Genomic DNA, 20,563 nt, shown 5'->3' on the forward strand with positions numbered 1-20,563 from the left:
TAATTCAATGGGATAAAAAATTATTATGTAGTAGCTTACAAAAAAGGATCTAATTCATAATAACTATTGCATTGTGCAATGAACTTTAATAAATAGTTTCTACATCATTGTGCAGAGCTTGTTTTAGGGACCCAAGGTGCTTTTTCAAGAGGCAACTGGACTTTCTGGTTTTTCTTTTCGCTTCTCGTCCAAGAAGCTTCTTCAGCTCTGAATGGATGGTGGGAGGTGGAAGGATTGTTGCAAATCACAGGGAAACTGTACAGTACAATCAGAAAAGCAAGGATTTGAGATATTTGATGAAAAAAAGACAGAGAATGGGGACTGAAGTAAAAGTTCCAGCTGGAAAAGCAAGGAAATCTTATTAGGAGGTAAAAGGGATTCTAACATCCTTAAGTGAAAATTACATTGTGATATTTATTTGGGGAAGAACACATCTATCACCAGTCATGGTGTGTTGGTTATTTCGTTTAAGAAATACAGTAAGTGACCATGTTCACTTCTGGCTTGCAGAAAAGAACAGCTATTGTTATATACTAAGCCAAAAACACTATCATGCTCCTTTTGTAGCGTTCAAAAGTTAAGAGTTTAAGAAAGATATGCTTAAAAGATACAGCAATAGAAACAAGAGTTAGCTATTATTGCTACTTCATAGAAACAGTGACACTTGTACATGCACCTGTTTCTTCCTTCCTCTGGATGGGGACCAGGAGTTTAGTACCTCTGAAGAGATTGCATTAGAGTAGCTTATGCGGCTCTTATTTATAATTTACTATTTAAAATCCATTGTTGTTTCCCTTAACCATGATTTTACTGCAGTTTTTATGTTCTTTTCAAAGCATAGAATGTTTTGCAGTACCGTATTAATAGACAGAACATGGCTGAGCTGCAAAAATCCAGGCAATCCCTAGATGGTGACAAAAAGATAGAATTGTTGGTTTTTGCTTGTGACCATTTATGGCCATCTGGATTTTTGCAGCTAAGAGCTAGTAGGCCAAATTATTATAATGCAACAAAACCCTCCTTGTTTATTATGCAGCTCTGTTATTCCCTACCATAAATAGTGCTTTATGCTCATTTGTGCCATACATGCTTTTATACAAACAGAGAGGCTGTGTATACAGAGATATAGGGTGGAAGAAGTCAAATTTCTTTCTAAATTCCAGGGATTCTTTGCTAAGAGTTCCTTGCTTACCTCAGGAAATGCTGTTCCACCCCCTCCTTTTTCTTTCTGGAAGCAGATGGTGGCTTTTAAAACACATTGGTTTCATATTAATAGCTGACTAAATTATTTCCATGCCCAACTGTTGTACATCCTGCAGCATCTGCCATTTATAGTCATAAAATGCTGTGCCAGCCTTCTAGTTGTTACCAGTTACTGAAATGAATGTTTGGAAATACAAATGAATGAGTTACGTTTCTGCTTGCTTTCCCTGAAAGACAGTTTGTGCTCTCTCCCCCTTCCCAAACAGCTACAACAGATCCTGCCTTGGCTTTGCTACAGTTTCTTCCAATGTTGTTTTGTTTCTTTTCCAGAGAACTGTTTGCCTGGGGTCTGTTTCTAAACCGATAACAATTATATCTTCTTGTGCTTGGAGTCATATTTCGTGAAGCTATACTACTTTAATTAGCTGTAATCATTGAGTCACTGACAAAAAGACCGTCTTTGTTTAAAGCAGGGGTGTCAAACTCATTTTCATTGAGGGCCTTATCAGGGTTGTGTTTGACCGGGGGTGTGTGTGTGGTCTGGGGGGAGGGTGTGGCCAGCTTGACATCACTCATGTTGGTGGCCCGAGCACTCGCGTAGCCTTTCCAAGCTCCATTTTTGCTGCCAGAGGCACCACAGGCCGATGCATCACTGTTTTCTGGGCAGCCCTGCGGGCCAGATCTAAGCACCCCGCAGGCCACATCTAGCTCGCGGGCCTTGAGTTTGGTCTTGGTTTAAAGGATGTTATTCCACAAGGCTGTAGTGATCATCAGCCTATTACATTCCAATATACTTTTAACATACCAGAATATTGAAAATACACAATGATCACATGCCTGCAGTATAACTTTCAAGCCAAAAAAACGAATTAAATGGGCTGTTAATTTAGCTGATAAAAATCACTGCAGTATTTCATTCAAACCCTTTAGACAGTCAAGACAGTCAACTTTAAATTGATTAATGCTGATCCAACTTCTCCAGTTATCCTGAGCTACTATCAACAAACAGTTGACCATTTAAAACCAGAACTAAGGCAGGGCCCCTCTACCTTAAATTCAACTCAGCAACAACATAGCTGCTGATTTGCTGATATGGAACATAGGACAGCATGTTCTGTGTTAGGAATTTGGCAAGGGGAGCAAAAGCTAGTTGTGCCCCATGGGTAATAATGGAATTGCTTACAAAGAAAAGGGAATATAAACTTCTGCTAAAGCATAAGAAGGCAAATCACTCCTTGGCAATCTCTCCTGACTGCCATAAATTGAAAAGACACAGCATTATTCTGGAAACTGATAAATGCCAATTTGGGCAAAGATAAGAATATGTTAGAGGCTAGAGTGTCCAAAAAGGAATGGGGGAACCATTATATTAGATTATACTAGATCTTTGTTTAGTTGGCATCAGAAAAGGGCATGATAAAAATAAAAGTTTCAGATTTTTCTCTACAATAGGACTAATGGGCTTCCTCTCTCTTCCTATTCTCCAAACACATCCTGTCATGATTGTTTATTTCTCTTTTGGAAGGAAATTACTGAAATTGACCCTTGGTTTGTTTTGCAGGGAAACTGACTGATATACTGTAGTAAAAGGCAGATATTTGTGATGGCTGGTAAAATTATAGTTAAAGTAATAGTTTTATTAACTCGAGTTATTAAGTGATATTCATACTTAGGGGAATAATATACCATGTGAACTAGTTTGCCCTTGATAATTTTACTGCATATTTACTGAATGTTTAAATTGTTGGAACCTGAGTATACCTTGGATCTTGTTTGTGTTGGTGAAATGTGATGGAAACAACATTCATTTCTACCTGCATGATGATAGCACTATAATATTCAGTATTTGGGCTTGTTGTAGTGTAATAAGGTAAATAGATTTTTCAGGCTGTATATGCATGTATGAGCTACATGGTTGTTTTGTAAATTTGACAAAGCTGTAGTGATAGGCTATACCCATGATGGGAACCTATGGCACGCGTGCCACAGGTGGCACGTGTAGCCATATCAGTGGGCATGCGAGCTGGGCCCACCGGAAGTAGGGAAACGGGCATTTCCGGCCTCCGGAGGGCCTTCAGGGGTGGGGTGGGAAAGGCCGTTTTCACTCTCCCTAGGCTCCTAGAAAGGTTCTGGAGCCTGGGGAGAGAGAAAAATAGGCCTACCAGGTCCACCGTGTCATCACGTGCCAGGAGCAGGGGATTGCGCGCGCATGCATGGGGAAAGGATGCATAGAATTATGGGTGTGGGCATGCGTGTGCTCAACTCCCCCCCCCCCCGCTCCTGGCATGCGATGGCAAAAAGATTAGCCATCACTGGGCTATACTGATGTAGAATATTATTTACAATATGAATTGGTTTTCTGGTAGCAAACTGTAAAGATTAAAAAATACCCTCAAAATCATTAAGATTATATCTGTGCCATTTAAAGTTCCAATAAGATTATTTTGTGTCACTTGCATGGTTCTTCTGTATGAAAAATGGAAGAATCCTACATTTGTACCATAGGATAGAAGAGCAATTGTTTTATCGATGTGTAATAGGCAGGGATTAGTGTTGATACCTCTTGACTGCCTGGATGGTTTTCTTGCCCTGTGGTTTTCTTGGCAAAACTTTTCTGAAATGCTTTCTTCCTAGGGCTGAGAGAGAGCCTTGGTAGGACTAGAAGTCATAGTCTCCCAGTTTCTAGCTTGATGCTTTAACTGTTACACCAACCCATTTCAGCTGGGCCCACCAGAAGTAGGAAAACGGGCGTTTCCGGCCTCTGAAGGGCATTGGGGGGGAGGAAAGTAGGGAAACGGGTGTTTTCGCCCTCCCCAGGCTCCTAGAAAGGCTCTCTCTTTAGATATTTAGAAACCTCCATTTAGAGAAACCTCTCACGAAGCCAGACAGCAAAACTAAAAAATCAAAAAAATCAAAAAGAACAAAAGAATGATATAAAAATAGTTGAAACCCAACAGCAATGTATAAACTACGAGTCCTAAATCAATTATAGGCCAAGCTGAACAAGTAGAATAGAATAGAATAGAATTTTTTTTATTGGCCAAGTGTGATTGGACACACAAGGAATTTGTCTTGGTGCATATGCTCTCAGTGTACATAAAAGAAAAGATACGTTCATCAAGGTACAACATTTACAACACAATTGATGATCAATATATCAATATAAATCGTAAGGATTGCCAGCAACAAGTTATAGTCATACAGTCATAAGTGGAAAGAGATTGGTGATGGGAACTATGAGACGATTAATAGTAGTGCTTTTAATATTTTAATTAATATTTTAATTAATTAAAATTTAATTAATTTTAATTAAGATTTTAATATTTTAATTAATAATAAGGCTTTGGGACTCACTTGGAAATCTAGGGAGGGTTGAACATTGATAAGAACAAAATTCCAGAAGCAGGGAGCCACAATTTAAGAGTTCTTGTTACTTTTGTTTGCTAATGTTCCAGCAGATCCACAAGTAGAGTCTCCACTGATCTCAGAATGCAGGCATATTGTTATGAGTAAGAGATTGAGTAATCTGAAATAGCTTTTCCACAGTACAGAGGTGGTGGTGGCAGTGGCGGCAGTTAAAACTACCACTTGCACCAAAAGCAGCTTTCTGAAAAACTGACCAGAAAAACTGACCAGAACTGGTCAGAACTTGCTGAAAACCACCTCTGATGGACACGCTGTCTGAAGAATTTGGGGAGTTAAAATCCACACATCTTAAAATTAATGAGGTTGACAAACAGTACTTTAAACTGCAGTCCAGCCAATGTTAAGAATTTTTAGGCATTCAGTGAGGCTGTTTTTGGAACGAATTACATGGGTTGCTTGCCCAGTCCCACTGATTTCACTTGAATTACTCTTTACTTTGCTAAACAACCATTGAATCTGGGTTGTAACCAAAGACTAAAGTAACTGTCGAATAAATATGTGTGGATCTATGAGCTTTTCTCTTGTATTCCTTGTATATTTTATTCCATTTATTTGATGAAGGCATTTTTATCCTGCTGTTCAGTTTTCGCGACTAATAAAAATAAAGCATCTCCTGTCCTTAGGCTTGCAGATGGAAAAGTGATGATACAGGGAAAATAAGGAATGGGGAAGGAAAAGGGAAACAAGATAATATAAGGATAAAATTTTAATGTTTTATGGTTTGTATGGGTGGCCAGTTGTAATAGAAATGGGCTGCCTGCCTGGAGGTTCGGATGATCTCACTTCCACGGCTAGTAATCTTGTTGTTGGTTTTTTTATTTGAATTTATATCCCGCCCTTCTCCGAAGACTCAGGGCGGCTTGTTGCTTTTCTTCATAGCACATTTGACCCCACTGATTTCTGAGGAAGGAGAAGTGACTTCCCAATGCAGCTGGTGGCAGTGGTAGCATAAGGCAATGATTCTAAAGTTTGAGGCTGATGACGTGGGAACCAGCAGTTCCCAAGGCAGAGAAAGCAATTATGTAAACATTTCCAAACTACCAAAGGCCACCATTTATTGTGTTTGAGGCTGTAGTCTTGTTTGCAATAAGTATTTTAATTTGACCCTCTCCTGTCTGGGAATTGTTTTTTTTTTAGCTAGGCTGAGACACTAAGAATTAAGTGTTTGTGGTTTCATGTCATCCCAAATATCAGTGTGATATTTGTGCCATCATCTGCCTCTTTTTGATAATTAAGATTGGGCTTCTGGCCTTTAATGAGGAGAATAGGCACAGGCCAAGAATTCCTCCTTAATCACTTCTTACATTTATTGCTTTCTTCATGGAAGCTCACAGTAAATATCCCTGAAGACCCTGGAATGGAATCCTTTAACAGCATTGGATAGAGCACTGGTAATCCTTATAAAAAGTCTTGACACATATTAGAGAATAACTTGGCACAAACATCTATGGGCCTTGCACCGAAGTGATGTCATAGGAATCTTGCTCATCTTAATGTTAGTCAACCAAGATTCCAGTCTGGTGAGAAAATGATAGGAGATTTATTAAGGAATTGTACTGGGAAAACGGAAATGAGTTTCTTACGAAAGACCCATGACTTCTTAGGAAGTTAATTTGCGCTCATGTGTTGGGCAGTCAGCTGGAAAAAAAAACACTTGAATGCATACAGGAAACACATAAATCATGCAAGTTTATGCATTAAAAGACTGTGAGGAATGCTGTCTTACTCAACAGAGACTAATAAAACATTTGAACATTCTTGACATAGATGTTACTTGTATCATAATTCCTGTAAAAGGAGAATAGTAAATGGATATAGAAAAGCCATTTTCACATTATGTATTTGGGAAAGATACACAGAAAGCTACCCTAGGTATACATTTATGCCCAACCTCTCACCAGAGATAGAAAAATAAGTATACACCATATTCATACTAATTTTTGTTTTTGTTAATGTAATATTTACTAATCATTTCATCTAAAACCCTGACTAATTCTGGGGAAAACCAAGATATTATTCAACTTAATCTGTTTGTTGAGCCCAGCCCTTGATTTGTATTCGAGCAGAGATCAGAAATAAAATCATAAGAAGAATGTTATGGATACATTTGAGTTGGAAAGCTAAATAGCTCAGGATGGAGCTAATTTTGGAGAACTGGAATATGCTTTCGGCACTCTTGCTCAACTACCAAAACACCTTCTGTTCTACCCTGTTTCCTTGAAAATAAGACCTCCCCAAATAATAAGCCCAATCAGGCTTTTGCGCACATGTGCTAAAATAAGCCCTCCCCAAAAATATTTAAGCACATGCGCAGCCAGTTTTAGACATTTCCTCTGGTTAGGGTTAGGGAGACAGAGGTGGAAATCAGGTAAGAAGGCAAGAGGAGCCCTGTCTTGTTCCATGTGCCCCAAAATAATAAGACCTCCCCCGAAAATAAGGCCAAGCGCTTATTTTGGGGTTCAAAAAAATATAAGTCAGGGTCTTATTTTTGGGAAAACACGGTATCAAATCTCTGTGATATAAAGTAAGAACAGTCCTGCTACAGTACATCTCTTAACTTCTCAGTAGGGCAAGGAAAGGTCATCCCTTTGTTCTATTCAGAGCCCCCTGTTCTGGAGTATATTGCAAAAAGCGGGAAGGGGGAGTTTATAGGATACCACACTGCTATACCTCTCTACATATGAAATTAGGACTTCATGCAGGGAAAAGAAGTCTTTTGCAAAGCAGCCTTAGACTTTGGGCAGAGAGCCAGATTAAAGGGACCAAATTATTGCTGTTATAACCTGCAACTACCAGCCGTTGCCAGTAAAAAAAATGAAAGCAAACCTGTTTATCGTGTTTGTTTAATCTAATTTTGCAGAGAACAGCTTTCATGCAAAGTGTGAACAATCTAATTCAAATGAGTCACATCCGCTTTCAGTTGTGGATTTATAAGTACAATTTAATCTAATTTAATTACCAGTTGGATATTATTAGTCTTGCAGTATATACCTCAATGTTTTCCTCCAAATAATTTTACACACATGTGTTTCCTGCATACTGTAGAATATATATCTTACTTATATTGTTATATTGAATGTGTACAGAATGTGAATTGTGAATTGAAGCCCTTGGCAAAAGCCCCTGATTGCTGATAACCCAAGAGCATCGGTTGAAGTTATATGTAGCATTGATGGCAAAATGATTTAGCAATAGGCTTTAAAAAAAAAACTTTATTGGGGATGTCTATTGACATGTCTTCATCTAATCACTTGTTAAAGGGCTCCTGCAACAAAGTTGAACTAGTAAGGACAGGTTACATCTCATCTGTTTAGTAATTCAGTAGCATTTGTTTGCAGGGAAGTAGGGAAGAAGACAAATTGATTAAATAATTTAAAAAATAGATTTTTGGAGGTTAACAATTGCATAGAAATTGGATGAGTTTAAAACAAAAAGCAATGAAAGGATCAATACATTTATATTGTAAATATAAATACATACAATGCCATTTATTGCTCCGAATTCAGTTTGGGCAAACTGATTTTAACAGTCTCCGATAGCAAAGGTGAATTAAAGCAAAAAGAGGAGGAGAGGAAAATATGAGATAATTTGCCTCTTTTCTCTCACTTTTTTTCTTTCAAGACTGTAGAAGCCCCTGTTCAATCATGTCAATGGCATGACCTCTTGTTTGAATCTAGGAGATGTCATGTTCTATCATACTTGCAGATAATAAAAGAGTTTTATTGATACCCCCTTCTCTTTTTATAGTTAGTTTGAGATGTTGGAGAACTGGGGTCAGTAGTTTACTGTATGAGTGCTAGCATAAAATCTAGAAATGAAGTGCAAGACATGGTCAAATCAAAAAGAAAAATAGTTCCCTTTGATCTCTGAGGGTAAACCCCAGTTGTATAATGTTAGGAATGCTTAGCCTGAAGGCTGCAGTAAGTCAGTGTTACAACCTGACCCAGCACACACAGAGATCAGTCCAATGCATATGAGAAGCTCTCAAACAAGTCTTTAGATGTTGGGCACTTGATGGTTTTAATTTCAGAAAGTCTTTCACTACAGGGGAGTGGCCTAGCCTTTATTTTAGTTTCTTGTTCTTTAATGATTAGCTCTGTAATAGTAATTTTGATCCATATTAATCATTCGGGATTACTAATTAACATATAGACAGTTTTGACAGTTTTAGTCTCATCCCTTTTCTGTAATTTTTTCCCCCACTACACTGGTGAAAAACCGGCTTGACATTTTCAGCTTTAGCTTTTATTTCCACTGCATTAAAGGTTTTCATTTTCTCAGTTTCCATTTTTCCGCAATCCCTTTTTAGTTTTATGATCATAAATGATTCACTTTTCGGATCATCCTAAACATTCTAGTTACTTCCCACTTACCTTTACCTTCCCAGCTTTCTTTGCCCGGCTATTTCCTATTGTCTTGCACTTGATTAAACAAATGTTTAATTTCCTCTTGACATGTTTTCCCTCCAGTGACAAATATACAGGATGCCTTTCAAATGCTCTTTAAGCTGTTATTTCAGTTGTAAAAAAAAAAAGGATCTGCTTTTTTTTCCCCTTTAAGAAATACTTTTCTCATGTCATATCCATATGTAAAATAAATATAGGTGGCGGTGATCCTGATCAACCCTATTTGCTTGTATAAAGAGAACAATCCACTTTGGGACCATAGCATTATATCAATAACTGAAAGAAACTTGATTCAAGTCATCACATCCAAGGTCTTTTCACTCAGTTGAAATAATTTTTGGAGCCTCCCTGCAAGGGAAGACATTTTTAATCAATCCTGGAGGATTGTGGATTGGAAAATGTTTGACTTTAGAACAGTGCAATTATTAGATTTGCTGGCAGAGTCCAGCATAGCCAGGTCCAACTTCAGGATACATGTCACTGAGAAAGTCCACCTTTTCCTATTGGATCTTACCTGTAGTTTCATAAGAGTTTAAGGATTGTTGTCAAGAACTGTGCTGATCTTAAAAGTAGTCTATATGACCATTGTGAAAAGTATTTAAGATGCATAATCCTCCCAATGTATAGGTTGGTTTATCCTACCATCCTGGAACCAGGTACTTTCAGTCTACTTCCTGCATGATGTATATATAATGGATGGTTATAAAACTGACAGCTCAGTAGCATGAAATGTGAAACGTGTTGGGCTCTATAAGGCTTAGCTCTTCAAATAGTAGGACATCTTATTTCAATTTGCATCTTTCCAGATATTCTGAACTTCTTGCCAGCGTCACCCAACCATAGTGGCTGCTTCTTCTCTTATTAAACTACCTGGTTACTTAGACTGACTGACGGAGAGACCTTTTGAAATTAGCTAAGCTGCCAGAAACCTGGCTGTGTGGTATAGGGCAGATGATCTTCTCCTGGGTAGCTCTACAGCTATGGAATGCATTTGCAGGGGAAAACAGATGACCAAACTTGCATTGTAATGTTGCTATGCAACTTCCTCCACTGCTTATACATTCTCATGTGATGTTGCAATGCAAGTATGAAAAGGCAGGGCTTGTGGCATGATGTAACAGTACACACCCTACCCCATAGGGTTGTTGTTGACTGCTTTGTGGAAAATAAAGCTATGGAGGGGGGGAATCAAATACTGTAAATAAATTAGTGGTTAGAAACATCAGTGTCTCTCAGAAATGCCTTTGGCGTTCTCTTCCAGGATTTAAGAAAAAAACAAAGAGAACACCTCTGTTATCACCAAGCCTTTAATATTGTTTTAATTATATTTGAATGATAGTAATCTGAAGCTATTATTTTAATTGAATTGATTTTACAGTTATGTTTTTACATTGTAACTTTAACAATGCTTGTAAGCTGCCTTGAGCATTTACGTGAACAGACAGGCATTTATGTCAATAAGTGAAGTATAATTATCTAAATAAATAAGCATAACTCATGGTAAAGGATGGAAACACTGAATCCAAAACTTAAGAGGGCACAGGTTTAGTAAGGCCAGTCGCTGCTCTGGTTGGAAGACAGTGCAATACGGTGACTTGCAAAAATGCCACCAAGCTCAAGAAGATCAAAGCAAAGACACCGGGAGGAGCAGAGTGGATGACACAAAAAAGAAAATAACAAAGCAGAAAAGAGGCAAGGGGAAGGGTACAAATGGAGACAATATTTGTAGCTCAAAGCTGAACTGTGGAGTCCTTAGTGCTCTCTGACTTTGGTGGTTTTCTTGCAGACGTTTTATCACCAAACTAGGTAACATGATGGACCCCACTAGGGTCCCCTAGGCCACTGAATGACAAAGAAAATGAATTTCTTACAGGAATGCCAAACACACAGTTCCTCTGAAAAAGGTGAAGTATTCTTAACCTGCCTCTATGTTGAGTGTGAAGTTAGTCAAGGAATAGTTGCTTCCTCTTGCAATTCTTATATCATTCTGCGCACGTTCCAAAGCGCACTTTTTTCTGTAACTAAGACAATTTACCATTCTCTGTACTAGCTTGGTTCTATAATAGTACCTCTTCTTTCCCCGCCCCCACCAAATGTGTAGAAATATATTTTGCCTATCTTTTCTCAAATATTTAAAGATAGCTGGATAAACCACAAGCGCAAAAATTCTGAGGTTCCTTCTGCAATATTATCTTTTGTGATCTCTCATTTTTCTGTTTCTTGAGGTTTCAGTGCCAGCTAAGTGGAAAGTTTTACACTTTTTTCATTTATTACAGTTCCCTAGTTGTTCTACTTGTTCTTCTGAAGTGTTACCTTCTTAGAAATATCTTATTGTTGTATTTCACTGGCAGATATGCAGCTGAAATAAAAACAAAAAGGAAAATTGGAGATGGGGATCAAAGGGAATGCAAACCTTTTTCTTCTAGAGGTGAAGGCACTGCCCCTAGTTTCCCAAATCTGATCATGTTTCTTAGCTAGGAAACCTTTCTGGCTACCATTATCAACCCATGGTAAGGGATTAATTTCCTCTTTATTGAAAATGCATTTACAAGACTAAAGCATTGGTTTGCTATTTTAATTTTTAAAGTACTTGTCCAAGAAGCTGCGTGAAAGAGTGATTGAAATACACATTAGAAATTAAAAATCTGTATTAAAAATAGGGATAAAGATTATACTGGTAGCTGTATTTGTTGCAGGATATAGACATTATGTCAATTGCATGGCAAGGGTCTAAACCAGGGGTCTGCAACCTGCGGCTCTGGAGCCGGATGTGGCTCCTTCATCCCTCTGCTGTGGCTCCCTGTTGCTTAAAATATGCATCACAATTGCCGATATGCGACACCCGCTGGCATGCGATTTATTGAGCTTCACATTAACCCTCCAATACATATAATAAAAGGATGACGGCACACAGAAGCAGATGGCATTTTTTGTTTGCTGCAGGTAGATAATTCAAGTTCGGCTTTTTATTTCATAAATATGAGGAGGACTCAAATAGACATTGAGTATTTTATTTGAAAGTAACCTTCAACCCAGTGCCTTTTTTTTCCCAGAGTTCAAAATGTTTTTGTTGCATGCAGAAATTAAAATTCATTTTTTTCAATGAACTCTATAGCAGTTCATTGATTTCATAAATGCAACACACTATAGTTTTGTCATACGTAGCATAAAGGTAAAAAATGATATATGCAGTGTTATCTTCATTTTAGATTTCAAAAGGGTTTTCTGGCTCCCGGTGTTTTCTTTTCTGGGTCTTTTCTGGGTCCAAATGGCTCTTTGAGTGTTTAAGGTTGCCGACCCCCGGCTTAAGCCAACCTAAGTACCTTGTAAGCAACAAAAACATTTAGGAATTCTCTCCTGTGTACCTCTCCATTGAGTGGAAGGTGCTTCTCAGCATATTTCCACTATGCCAGGGGTCTCCAACCTTGGTCCCTTTAAGACTTGTGGACTTCAACTCCCAGAGTCCCTCAGCCAGCAAAGCTGGCTGAGGAACTCTGGGAGTTGAAGTCCACAAGTCTTAAAGGGACCAAGGTTGGAGACCCCTGCACTATGCTTTAGTTTTCTGTGCTGATACTCCTTGCTCTCCTGCCCACCTGCCTTTCGCTTTCACTCAGTCAGCAGCAGCAAACTCCTGAAAGTGTTTATGATCTGCAATTGGCGAAGAGAAACTGAAAGGAAATAGAGTTTGATTTGAAATGGGTTGAGAAGAGGTTGCCAATCCATAAGGCTGGGATGAGCCAGAAGTTAGTAACAGAGGAAAGTCATTAGGAGCATCTGTTTTAGTGAAAGTTTTGTTCATCCTTGGTAAAAGTTGAACCTTTTCCAGTGAGGAAAAAAGACAAAACTGGGAAAGCACAAAATGGATTCATTTATTTTTCCCCCCCAGTTCATTCATATCCTGCTTTCTCCCCAAAGGAGTTACAAATGCATGGCAATATTGTGTATTCCCCCGGCCCCCAGTAAAATGTTGATGAACCAACCATGGGATTTCAGAAGTACATCTTAGTTTGGGAAGCAGTTGTATTTAAAAAGAAATAACTGAGAATCTTTTCATGTCTTAAAAACCACAATGGAAAGGACAAACGGAACATTCTGCAAACAGGGGACTACCCCAGTGGAACTGTTAAAGTTCATGCTGTGTCCATCAGGAATGATACACACCAACACAAATCAGCAGAGGAAATATCTGAATGCATTTGTTTGGATACAGTGTATGCATTGTAGGGATTCTGTATGCTCAGGGAATTGGTATCAGTTACTCTGGAACAAGCACATGTAAAAGAAATACCCCCTCATTGATAAAACTCTTCCCTGAGACCCTTAGAAAGATGTAAACATAGTTATAAATACTAAGCAAGGAATAATGACAGATCCTTGCTTTTTGCAATCCAGAATTGGGAATGGGAATTGTTGCCTTCTACAAGTGAAGGATTTTATTTTTATTTATTTATTTACTTACTTACTTACATAGGTTACTTTTGCCATATTTTAATTAAGTAACATATCAGCTGGAGAACCAAAAGAAGTTAATAAGATTATTCTTTCTGGTGCCTTTAGGTTAGGGATTTCTTTGTTTTTTAACTCCTGGTAACTAGGCATGTCCTTACAGCTTTCTCAGTAAGATTTTGGAATTGGTTTGCCCTTGCTTGCTTCCTGAGGCTGAGAGAGAATGACTGGCCCAAGATACCCAGTAAACTTTGAATCTAAGGCAGGATTAGAATTCATGGTTTCTTAGTTTCTATCCTGTTGCCTTAACCACTACACCAAACTGGCTCCAAATATTACTAAGGCATTGCAGTTATATTTATAGAACTTTCTCTCTTAATTTTAGGAAGAGAGCAATTGTAAATCTGCTTTGCATGTCTAATTAAAAATGCAAGTTTTCTCTGGAGTGATAAAGATTTATTTTACATTCTAAGTAAGTGGTCCACAATACAATGATTTTAAACTTGTGTAGTAGTTGCAGAGATACGGAAGTGGTAGCTGAATTTAGTCAGTGTTTTACAGAAGTGTAACACATGGGTAGACTGCCTCGGTTTTTGAGATGTTTGGCATTACATCTGCAGGGAGGACGGGGGTGTGTCAAAATAACACAGGCAGTGTTGCAATTTTGGGGTTCAAGCCCTGCTTCTTTTCAGAGCATGTCACAATGTTGCATAAATGTTCAAAAGGCACAGGCATTTAGCTTAATATTAGTATGGTGCTTTCCTCATTTTGACAAAAGTTTTTGTCAAAATGAGGAAAGTTTTAAGAGTCTGCTGTCTCCATGGTTTTAGTCGCATAACATTTAGTTGGTTTGACATTCTAAACGTTTGGAGTCTACCAACTTTATTCTTTGAATTTTTCAGTAAATTGGACATTGCAGCCACAAGCACAATGCTAAATACAATTGTCAAACTTCGTATTTATTTATAAAAGTACCTTTTTGAGCCAACAAAATTTGGTCATGGATTGGGTAATTCACCTTTAGAGAAACAAACGTTTGTAACCAGCTATGCCCAGCATAGAAGCCATTTTATGAGTGTGCCGACTTCAGGCCCTTAAAATTCCATACCTCCCCACCCTCTGATTTCGTACCACTGTACTTAATTCTAAATCTCCCTGCATGTCTTTCTTCTCTTCCACTGAAAGGACCCAAGTTGGTCTCTGCCTAAATAGTATTCTTTTAAGCTAATTAATGGGTGAGGCTGCAATTCATAGATTCCTCAGTCACAGGATAGTACAGCTCCGGAAACACAGTTTTCAGTTTTGCTTTTTTTAAAAAAAACTAATTTATTGGCTTGCATAGATAAGTTTCCAGAAATGGAATGCACATTTTCCCACATACTTGCAGAAATAACCTGTGGTTTAGGCAAAAATAACTGGTAAAACATGCAAAGTTCTATTGTTTAATTTTGTTAATAATTGTTCGCTTTTAACCTTGTGAATTAAAGCGTGCCCAGCAGATAAAATGCAACTTTTAATTTTCCATATATTTCTTTTTTATTGATTTTAAATAATAGAAACAAAAAGAGCAGAACAGAAAGATAATAGTGGTGGTAAACATACATTCTCAAAGAGAAAAAAAAGAACACATGAAAATGTTTTAATAAAAACATGAAAGCGATACAACAGTTATATCATCATAACAATCAACAATTACATACATACTATATATACTGTATGTAAATGCAAATATTATTCAAGTATGCATATATTTCTAATACATCTTTTTTTAAGCTACTGCTTTTTGTATAATTTTTTAAATAAACTAGAAACTATAAATTATTTTCCATTATATTTGTCTATACAAAGTCTGTGTCTATAGGCAATCTATTCATGAGTGGAAGTACAGTCAAGTTTTCAATCCATTGGATAAATGGAGCCATACGTTTATCTTTCCAGCGCTGCAATATTATTCTTTTAGTGAGAATAATGACATGGGAGAACCCATTTGCAATCTATATAAGAGGTCTCCAACCTTGGCAACTTTCAGCCTGGGGGACTTCAACTCCCAGAAATTCTGGGGAATTCTGGGAGTTGAAGTCCTCCAGGCTGAAAGTTGCCAAGGTTGGAGACCTCTGATCTATATGATACTAAAACTTCACATCTACTACCTTCAATTGGGTAAAATGATGTATCATAAAGTGACAACTTTTTGGAATTAGTGTACCTCAGATGGTCTAACTTACAGAATCGGTCCAAAGTCTGGGACCCATGACTTCTCTGGGATTGAAATTTGGCAAAGTTGTGGCTGCTTCAGTGCCACCAACTAGTCTTCCCAGGAACCAGTAGGTTGGATGAGGAGCATACCCTTGCCCAGCCTTCGAACCTTTCCAACCTTTGTGCCCAATCAGCTGACAGCAGTGATTAATGAGTGAATGGCCATTGGCTGCTTTCTGTATTAACTGCAGTGGCCATTGAAGGAAGAATGAGGGAGCAATTCAAATATCTCCTGGCAAGCTGGGACTGGCTGGGGGATGATGGCAGTTGACAGGGAGCCTTCTTTCTCCCGGGAGGGAGGGAGCCCTTGGAGACATGTCAGAATGGGGAGCAGGGATGCAGATTTCTTCATGATCCACTGCTCCTATGTTTCCCCTCCCCTCAACAAAGTGGCAGGCAGTTCCAGGGTCAGCTGAAGGCAAGGAGGAAGCTTCACTGGAGTTATCTTGAGTGTCATGAATGGAGGGGCACTGGTGCAAGCCTGTATTACATTTGGAAAGAGGGAGGATGAGAGAGTGATTCAAATAGCTGCTAATGAAGTAGGGCTGGCTGGAAGGGCACAAGTAGTTAATGGGTGAGCCCTCTTTCTTCCTTTAAGTACATAGAATAAAATAGCATGTTTCCCCAAAAATAAAACCTTGTCTTATATTTTTCTGAACCCCTTAATAAGCACTTGGCTTTATTTTCGGGAAGGTCTTATTATTTTGGGGCGCATGGAGCAAGATGGGGCTCCTCTTGTCGTCTTACCTGATTTCCAGCTCTGCATTTAAATATTTCTGGGGAGGGCTTATTTTTGGGGGGAGGCTTATTTTAGCGCAGGTGCTCAAAAGCCCGATTGGGCTTATTATCAGGGAATGTCTTATTTTCGGGGAAACAAGGTATAATATGGAAAGTAGTAAGTAAGAGCAGATGGTCATCATCCAGTCATGGCCAATGAAACCAATATAGAATCCAAATAAAACAAAAGTAGAAACTTACTTGATTGGATTATTATAAAAAATGTCCTATAGAAGCCAAACATGTTTGGGCAGCTTAAACGATAATATAGCTAGATAATCTCTGGAGTAACGTTTGTGGTTTCATATTGGATGGAAACCTCAGTGAGTGTTGTTAAAAGCTCATAGTTCTTTGATTATTGGATGACTTACATTATAAAGTTCTATGAAAGTATCTTTAGTCTCAGCTTCATTTTGATTAACTTTGATTGTAGCTTGAGATATAGCCTCTTTGTCCTTATGAAAATGCATAATTATCACTTCTATAATTTTATCATATATTGTTTTGTCAGTTTAAGACTAACAATGGACTTAGAAGTGTCTTGCTTTAAAGGAATGATTATAAATGACATTGCTTAATAAATTCATTTAAGAGAGATTTGTGTGCCTTTGAAATAATCCCTTTTATTGTTGTGCACTTCAAGATTGTGAATACTCCTTGATAATATATTCTATCTCTGTCCTGTGAGCATCAATGCCTAATTTATAATATTTCTTAAATCATATTTATGCTGAACTTCAGTATTCTCTGAATAATTTGAATTTGAATGTATTCCACAAATATCTTCCAAGATATAGAATGTGCTGCTTTTGTTTTATTATACCTTGGAGTAAAATGGGTTTTCAGGATTCAGTATAATCCACAGCAAGTATTTAAAATGTTCATTGTTACGCTGACCTCACTTCTCTGAACAAGTTTTACACATACATTGTTGAAATATGTTGTTACATCCAAACTCATAACTGCATTAAGATTTATAATAGAATTAGTAAATAAAGCAAAATATTTCAGCATTCATTTTACTTCTTCTTTTAAAAAAGGAAAAGGTTTTGAAAGGTTTAAATAATACTGGCTTATAGAAATGTGTATTCATCATGAGACATGGTCCATTATTCAATTGGCAGTGTGTTATCTTCCATTGTTATCACAGGAAACTCACTTTTATCGGAGTTGAGTAAAATTTACAGGTACAATAGATTATTTCCTTGAGAACACTTATCTAGTGTTCTCAAGGAACACTAGGTTTGGTACTGCTAAATCAGTTCTACAGAGTTTTCTTTGTAGCAGGAATAATTTCATTAGAAACAACTGCAGGACTAAGGTGAAATTGCTCCCCTAAAGAGTGGTTGATGAGGTCCATGAAACAATTTTTGAATTAACAAAATGTCCATAATCTTGATAATAAAAAAACCCTCTCATTTGGTGGCACTGGAGCATTTCAGATGATCAGAAAAGAAACTCAATGTTTGTAATTATTTGTTAAAGAAGAATTTACAAGTATTAATTTGTGCTCCTTTGAAGAATTTCCTTAATAGCAACAAAATTGTCACAAAACGGGACTGGATTGAAATTTTATTGGGGTATTTATGTTTTAAGATTTTAAATGGTTTTAAAATTTTGGCCACATTATAATATTTCTTTTTAACTTCTTTTTAATGTTTATATATTGAATTTTTACTTGGCTGTACACCGCCCTGAGTCCTTCGGGAGAAGGGCGGTATAAAAATCGAAATAAATAAATAAATAAATAAATAAAAAACCCAGTTTCTTCCTCCTACTTATCTTGTCCTAAATCTTTATCTGAGGGGAATCTTCCATGTGCTCAAAGATGCAGACTAAATTCCTCTTAGCCAACCACCTATGTATGTTAGAATATAACCCAGAATTGTCCATTGTAAATAAATGTAGACACGTTGCAGTGGAAAGGATTTGAAAATACTTGGTTTTATATCCATGTGGAAACATTATATGAAGATTATTTAGCTATGCAACCTCAGAGCCAAATGAGGTGAAGATCCAGGAATCTTATGGGGCCATCAAAGGAAAGCTACAAATGCCACATATTTCCAATTGCAGTGAAAGACCACTCCAAATATTAAATTCATAAGCATGAAATGTTGGGTTCCGGTGGGTTTTCTCTGTTAATGTGCTTCAAAGAGCTTTTGAGGATTTCTTACTTGATACTGATATATTTATAAATAATAAAATAAATAAATAAATTTATTGATATTGATATTGATATAAAGCAATAGATGCAATTTACATAGATTTCTGTAAAGCCTTTGATTCAGTGGTACATGACAAACTACGTCTTAAACTGAAATCCTTTGGCATCTCCAGACCCTCCATAATTGGATAACCGCGTTCCTGTCAAACAGACAAAAAATGGTCAAAAAAGGGAGCATCCTATCAAATCCTACACCTGTTAATAGCAGTGTCCCCCAAGGCAGCGTTCTAGGATCAACACCCTTCATACTATACATAAATGGGCTTTGTGATCATATTATAAGTAACTGCGTTCTCTTTGCCAATGATGTAAAACTATTTAACACCACCAACAATGCTGCTACCCTTCAAAAAGACCTTGACTTTGTCTCGGAATGGTCAAAAAATTGGCAATTCCAATTCTCAACCAACAAATGCTCTGTCTTACACATTGGCAAAAGGAATCAGAACACAAAATACAAACTGAGTGGACATGACCTTGTAGATGACCCTCACTCTGTCCTTGGAGTACTCATATCAAATGATCTAAGTGCCAAAGCCCACTGTAACACATCGCCAAAAGGCAGCTAATCTTGCGTAGCTTCTTCTCTGGTAATATTACACTACTAACCAGAGCATACAAAACATTTGCTAGATCAATTCTTGAATACAGCTCATCTGTCTGGAACCCACACTGCATATCGGACATTAATACAATTGAACATGTCCAGAAATATTTCACAAGAAGTGTTCTCCACTCCTCCACTCGCAAGAAAATACCTTATGCTAACAGACTTGAAATTTTGGGCTTAGAAAATTTAGAACTATGCTGCCTTTGGTATGACCTAAGCATAGCTCATAAAACATCTGCTACAATGTTCTACCTGTCAATGACTACTTCAGCTTCAACCACAACAATACACAAGCACACAATAGATGCAAACTTAAGATAAACCGCACCAAACTCGATTGCAGAAAATACGACTTCAGCAACAGAGTGGTCAATGCCTGGAATGCACTACCTGACTCTGTGGTTTCATCACAAAACCCCAAAAATTTTAACCTTAGACTGGCTACTATTGACCTCACCCCATTCCTAAGAGGTCTGTAAGGGGTGTGCATAAGAGCAAAACATGCCTACTGTCCCTATCCTAACGTTCCCTTTAATTGTATTCATTTTATGTATTCATTTCATGCTTATATATATATTATCTAATACATACTTGACAAATAAATAATTTTTTTTAAAAAAATTCAGTCTTTGCCTCTTTATTCTGAATGGGAACTCCTCGTCCACTGTGGATTCCCTTTGAAGCACAATCATGCCGAAGAAAAAGAGAGGGAAGAAGCTGATTATCTTCACTCTATCTTTTTAGCTAAAGGTTATCTTTTTGTAGTAAAAAATGTTTACGTTTTATGTTAGTTAGTCATAGTTTTTTTTCAAATAATCTTTTCGAGATATTTCGTCATTTCAGGATATTAGCTGACTAAAATAATTACTGAGAGAAGTTAATGGGTGATCAGCATATCTTTTTTTGAGTACTGTAGTTGATTAGCATATATTTTGATCTTCCTTGCAGATATTGCCGTGGTGGAAATGAGCGATGCTTTCCGTCAGCCCTCCCTCTTCTATCATCTGGGAGTTCGAGAGAGCTTCAGCATGGCCAACAACATTATTCTCTACTGTGATACAAACACAGATTCTCTGCAATCACTGAAGGTACAGATGCCTTTCTAAAATTAAGGCAAAGCTTGGATAAAAACAAGGCAGACTGGAGAAAGATACAGAGAAATGTATCATTGTGTTGTGTGGAATTGTTGGTACCTACACAATTCTCAGTTTT

General features: G+C 37.6%; 1 protein-coding gene across 1 annotated transcript in view; it reads left to right on the top strand.

Annotated features, from left to right (window-relative positions):
- The window catches only part of MAP3K5 (mitogen-activated protein kinase kinase kinase 5), a 117,927-nt gene that overhangs the window by 16,203 nt on the left and 81,161 nt on the right, over positions 1 to 20,563 (top strand). The window contains exon 2 of the mRNA XM_058171003.1: positions 20,300 to 20,439. Within this exon, the coding sequence (XP_058026986.1) occupies positions 20,300 to 20,439 (140 nt within the window). The remainder of the gene's footprint in view (positions 1 to 20,299; positions 20,440 to 20,563) is intronic.

Source organism: Ahaetulla prasina, chromosome 1 (genome assembly GCF_028640845.1).
Source record: "Ahaetulla prasina isolate Xishuangbanna chromosome 1, ASM2864084v1, whole genome shotgun sequence".
NCBI classification, from domain to species: Eukaryota; Metazoa; Chordata; class Lepidosauria; order Squamata; family Colubridae; genus Ahaetulla; species Ahaetulla prasina.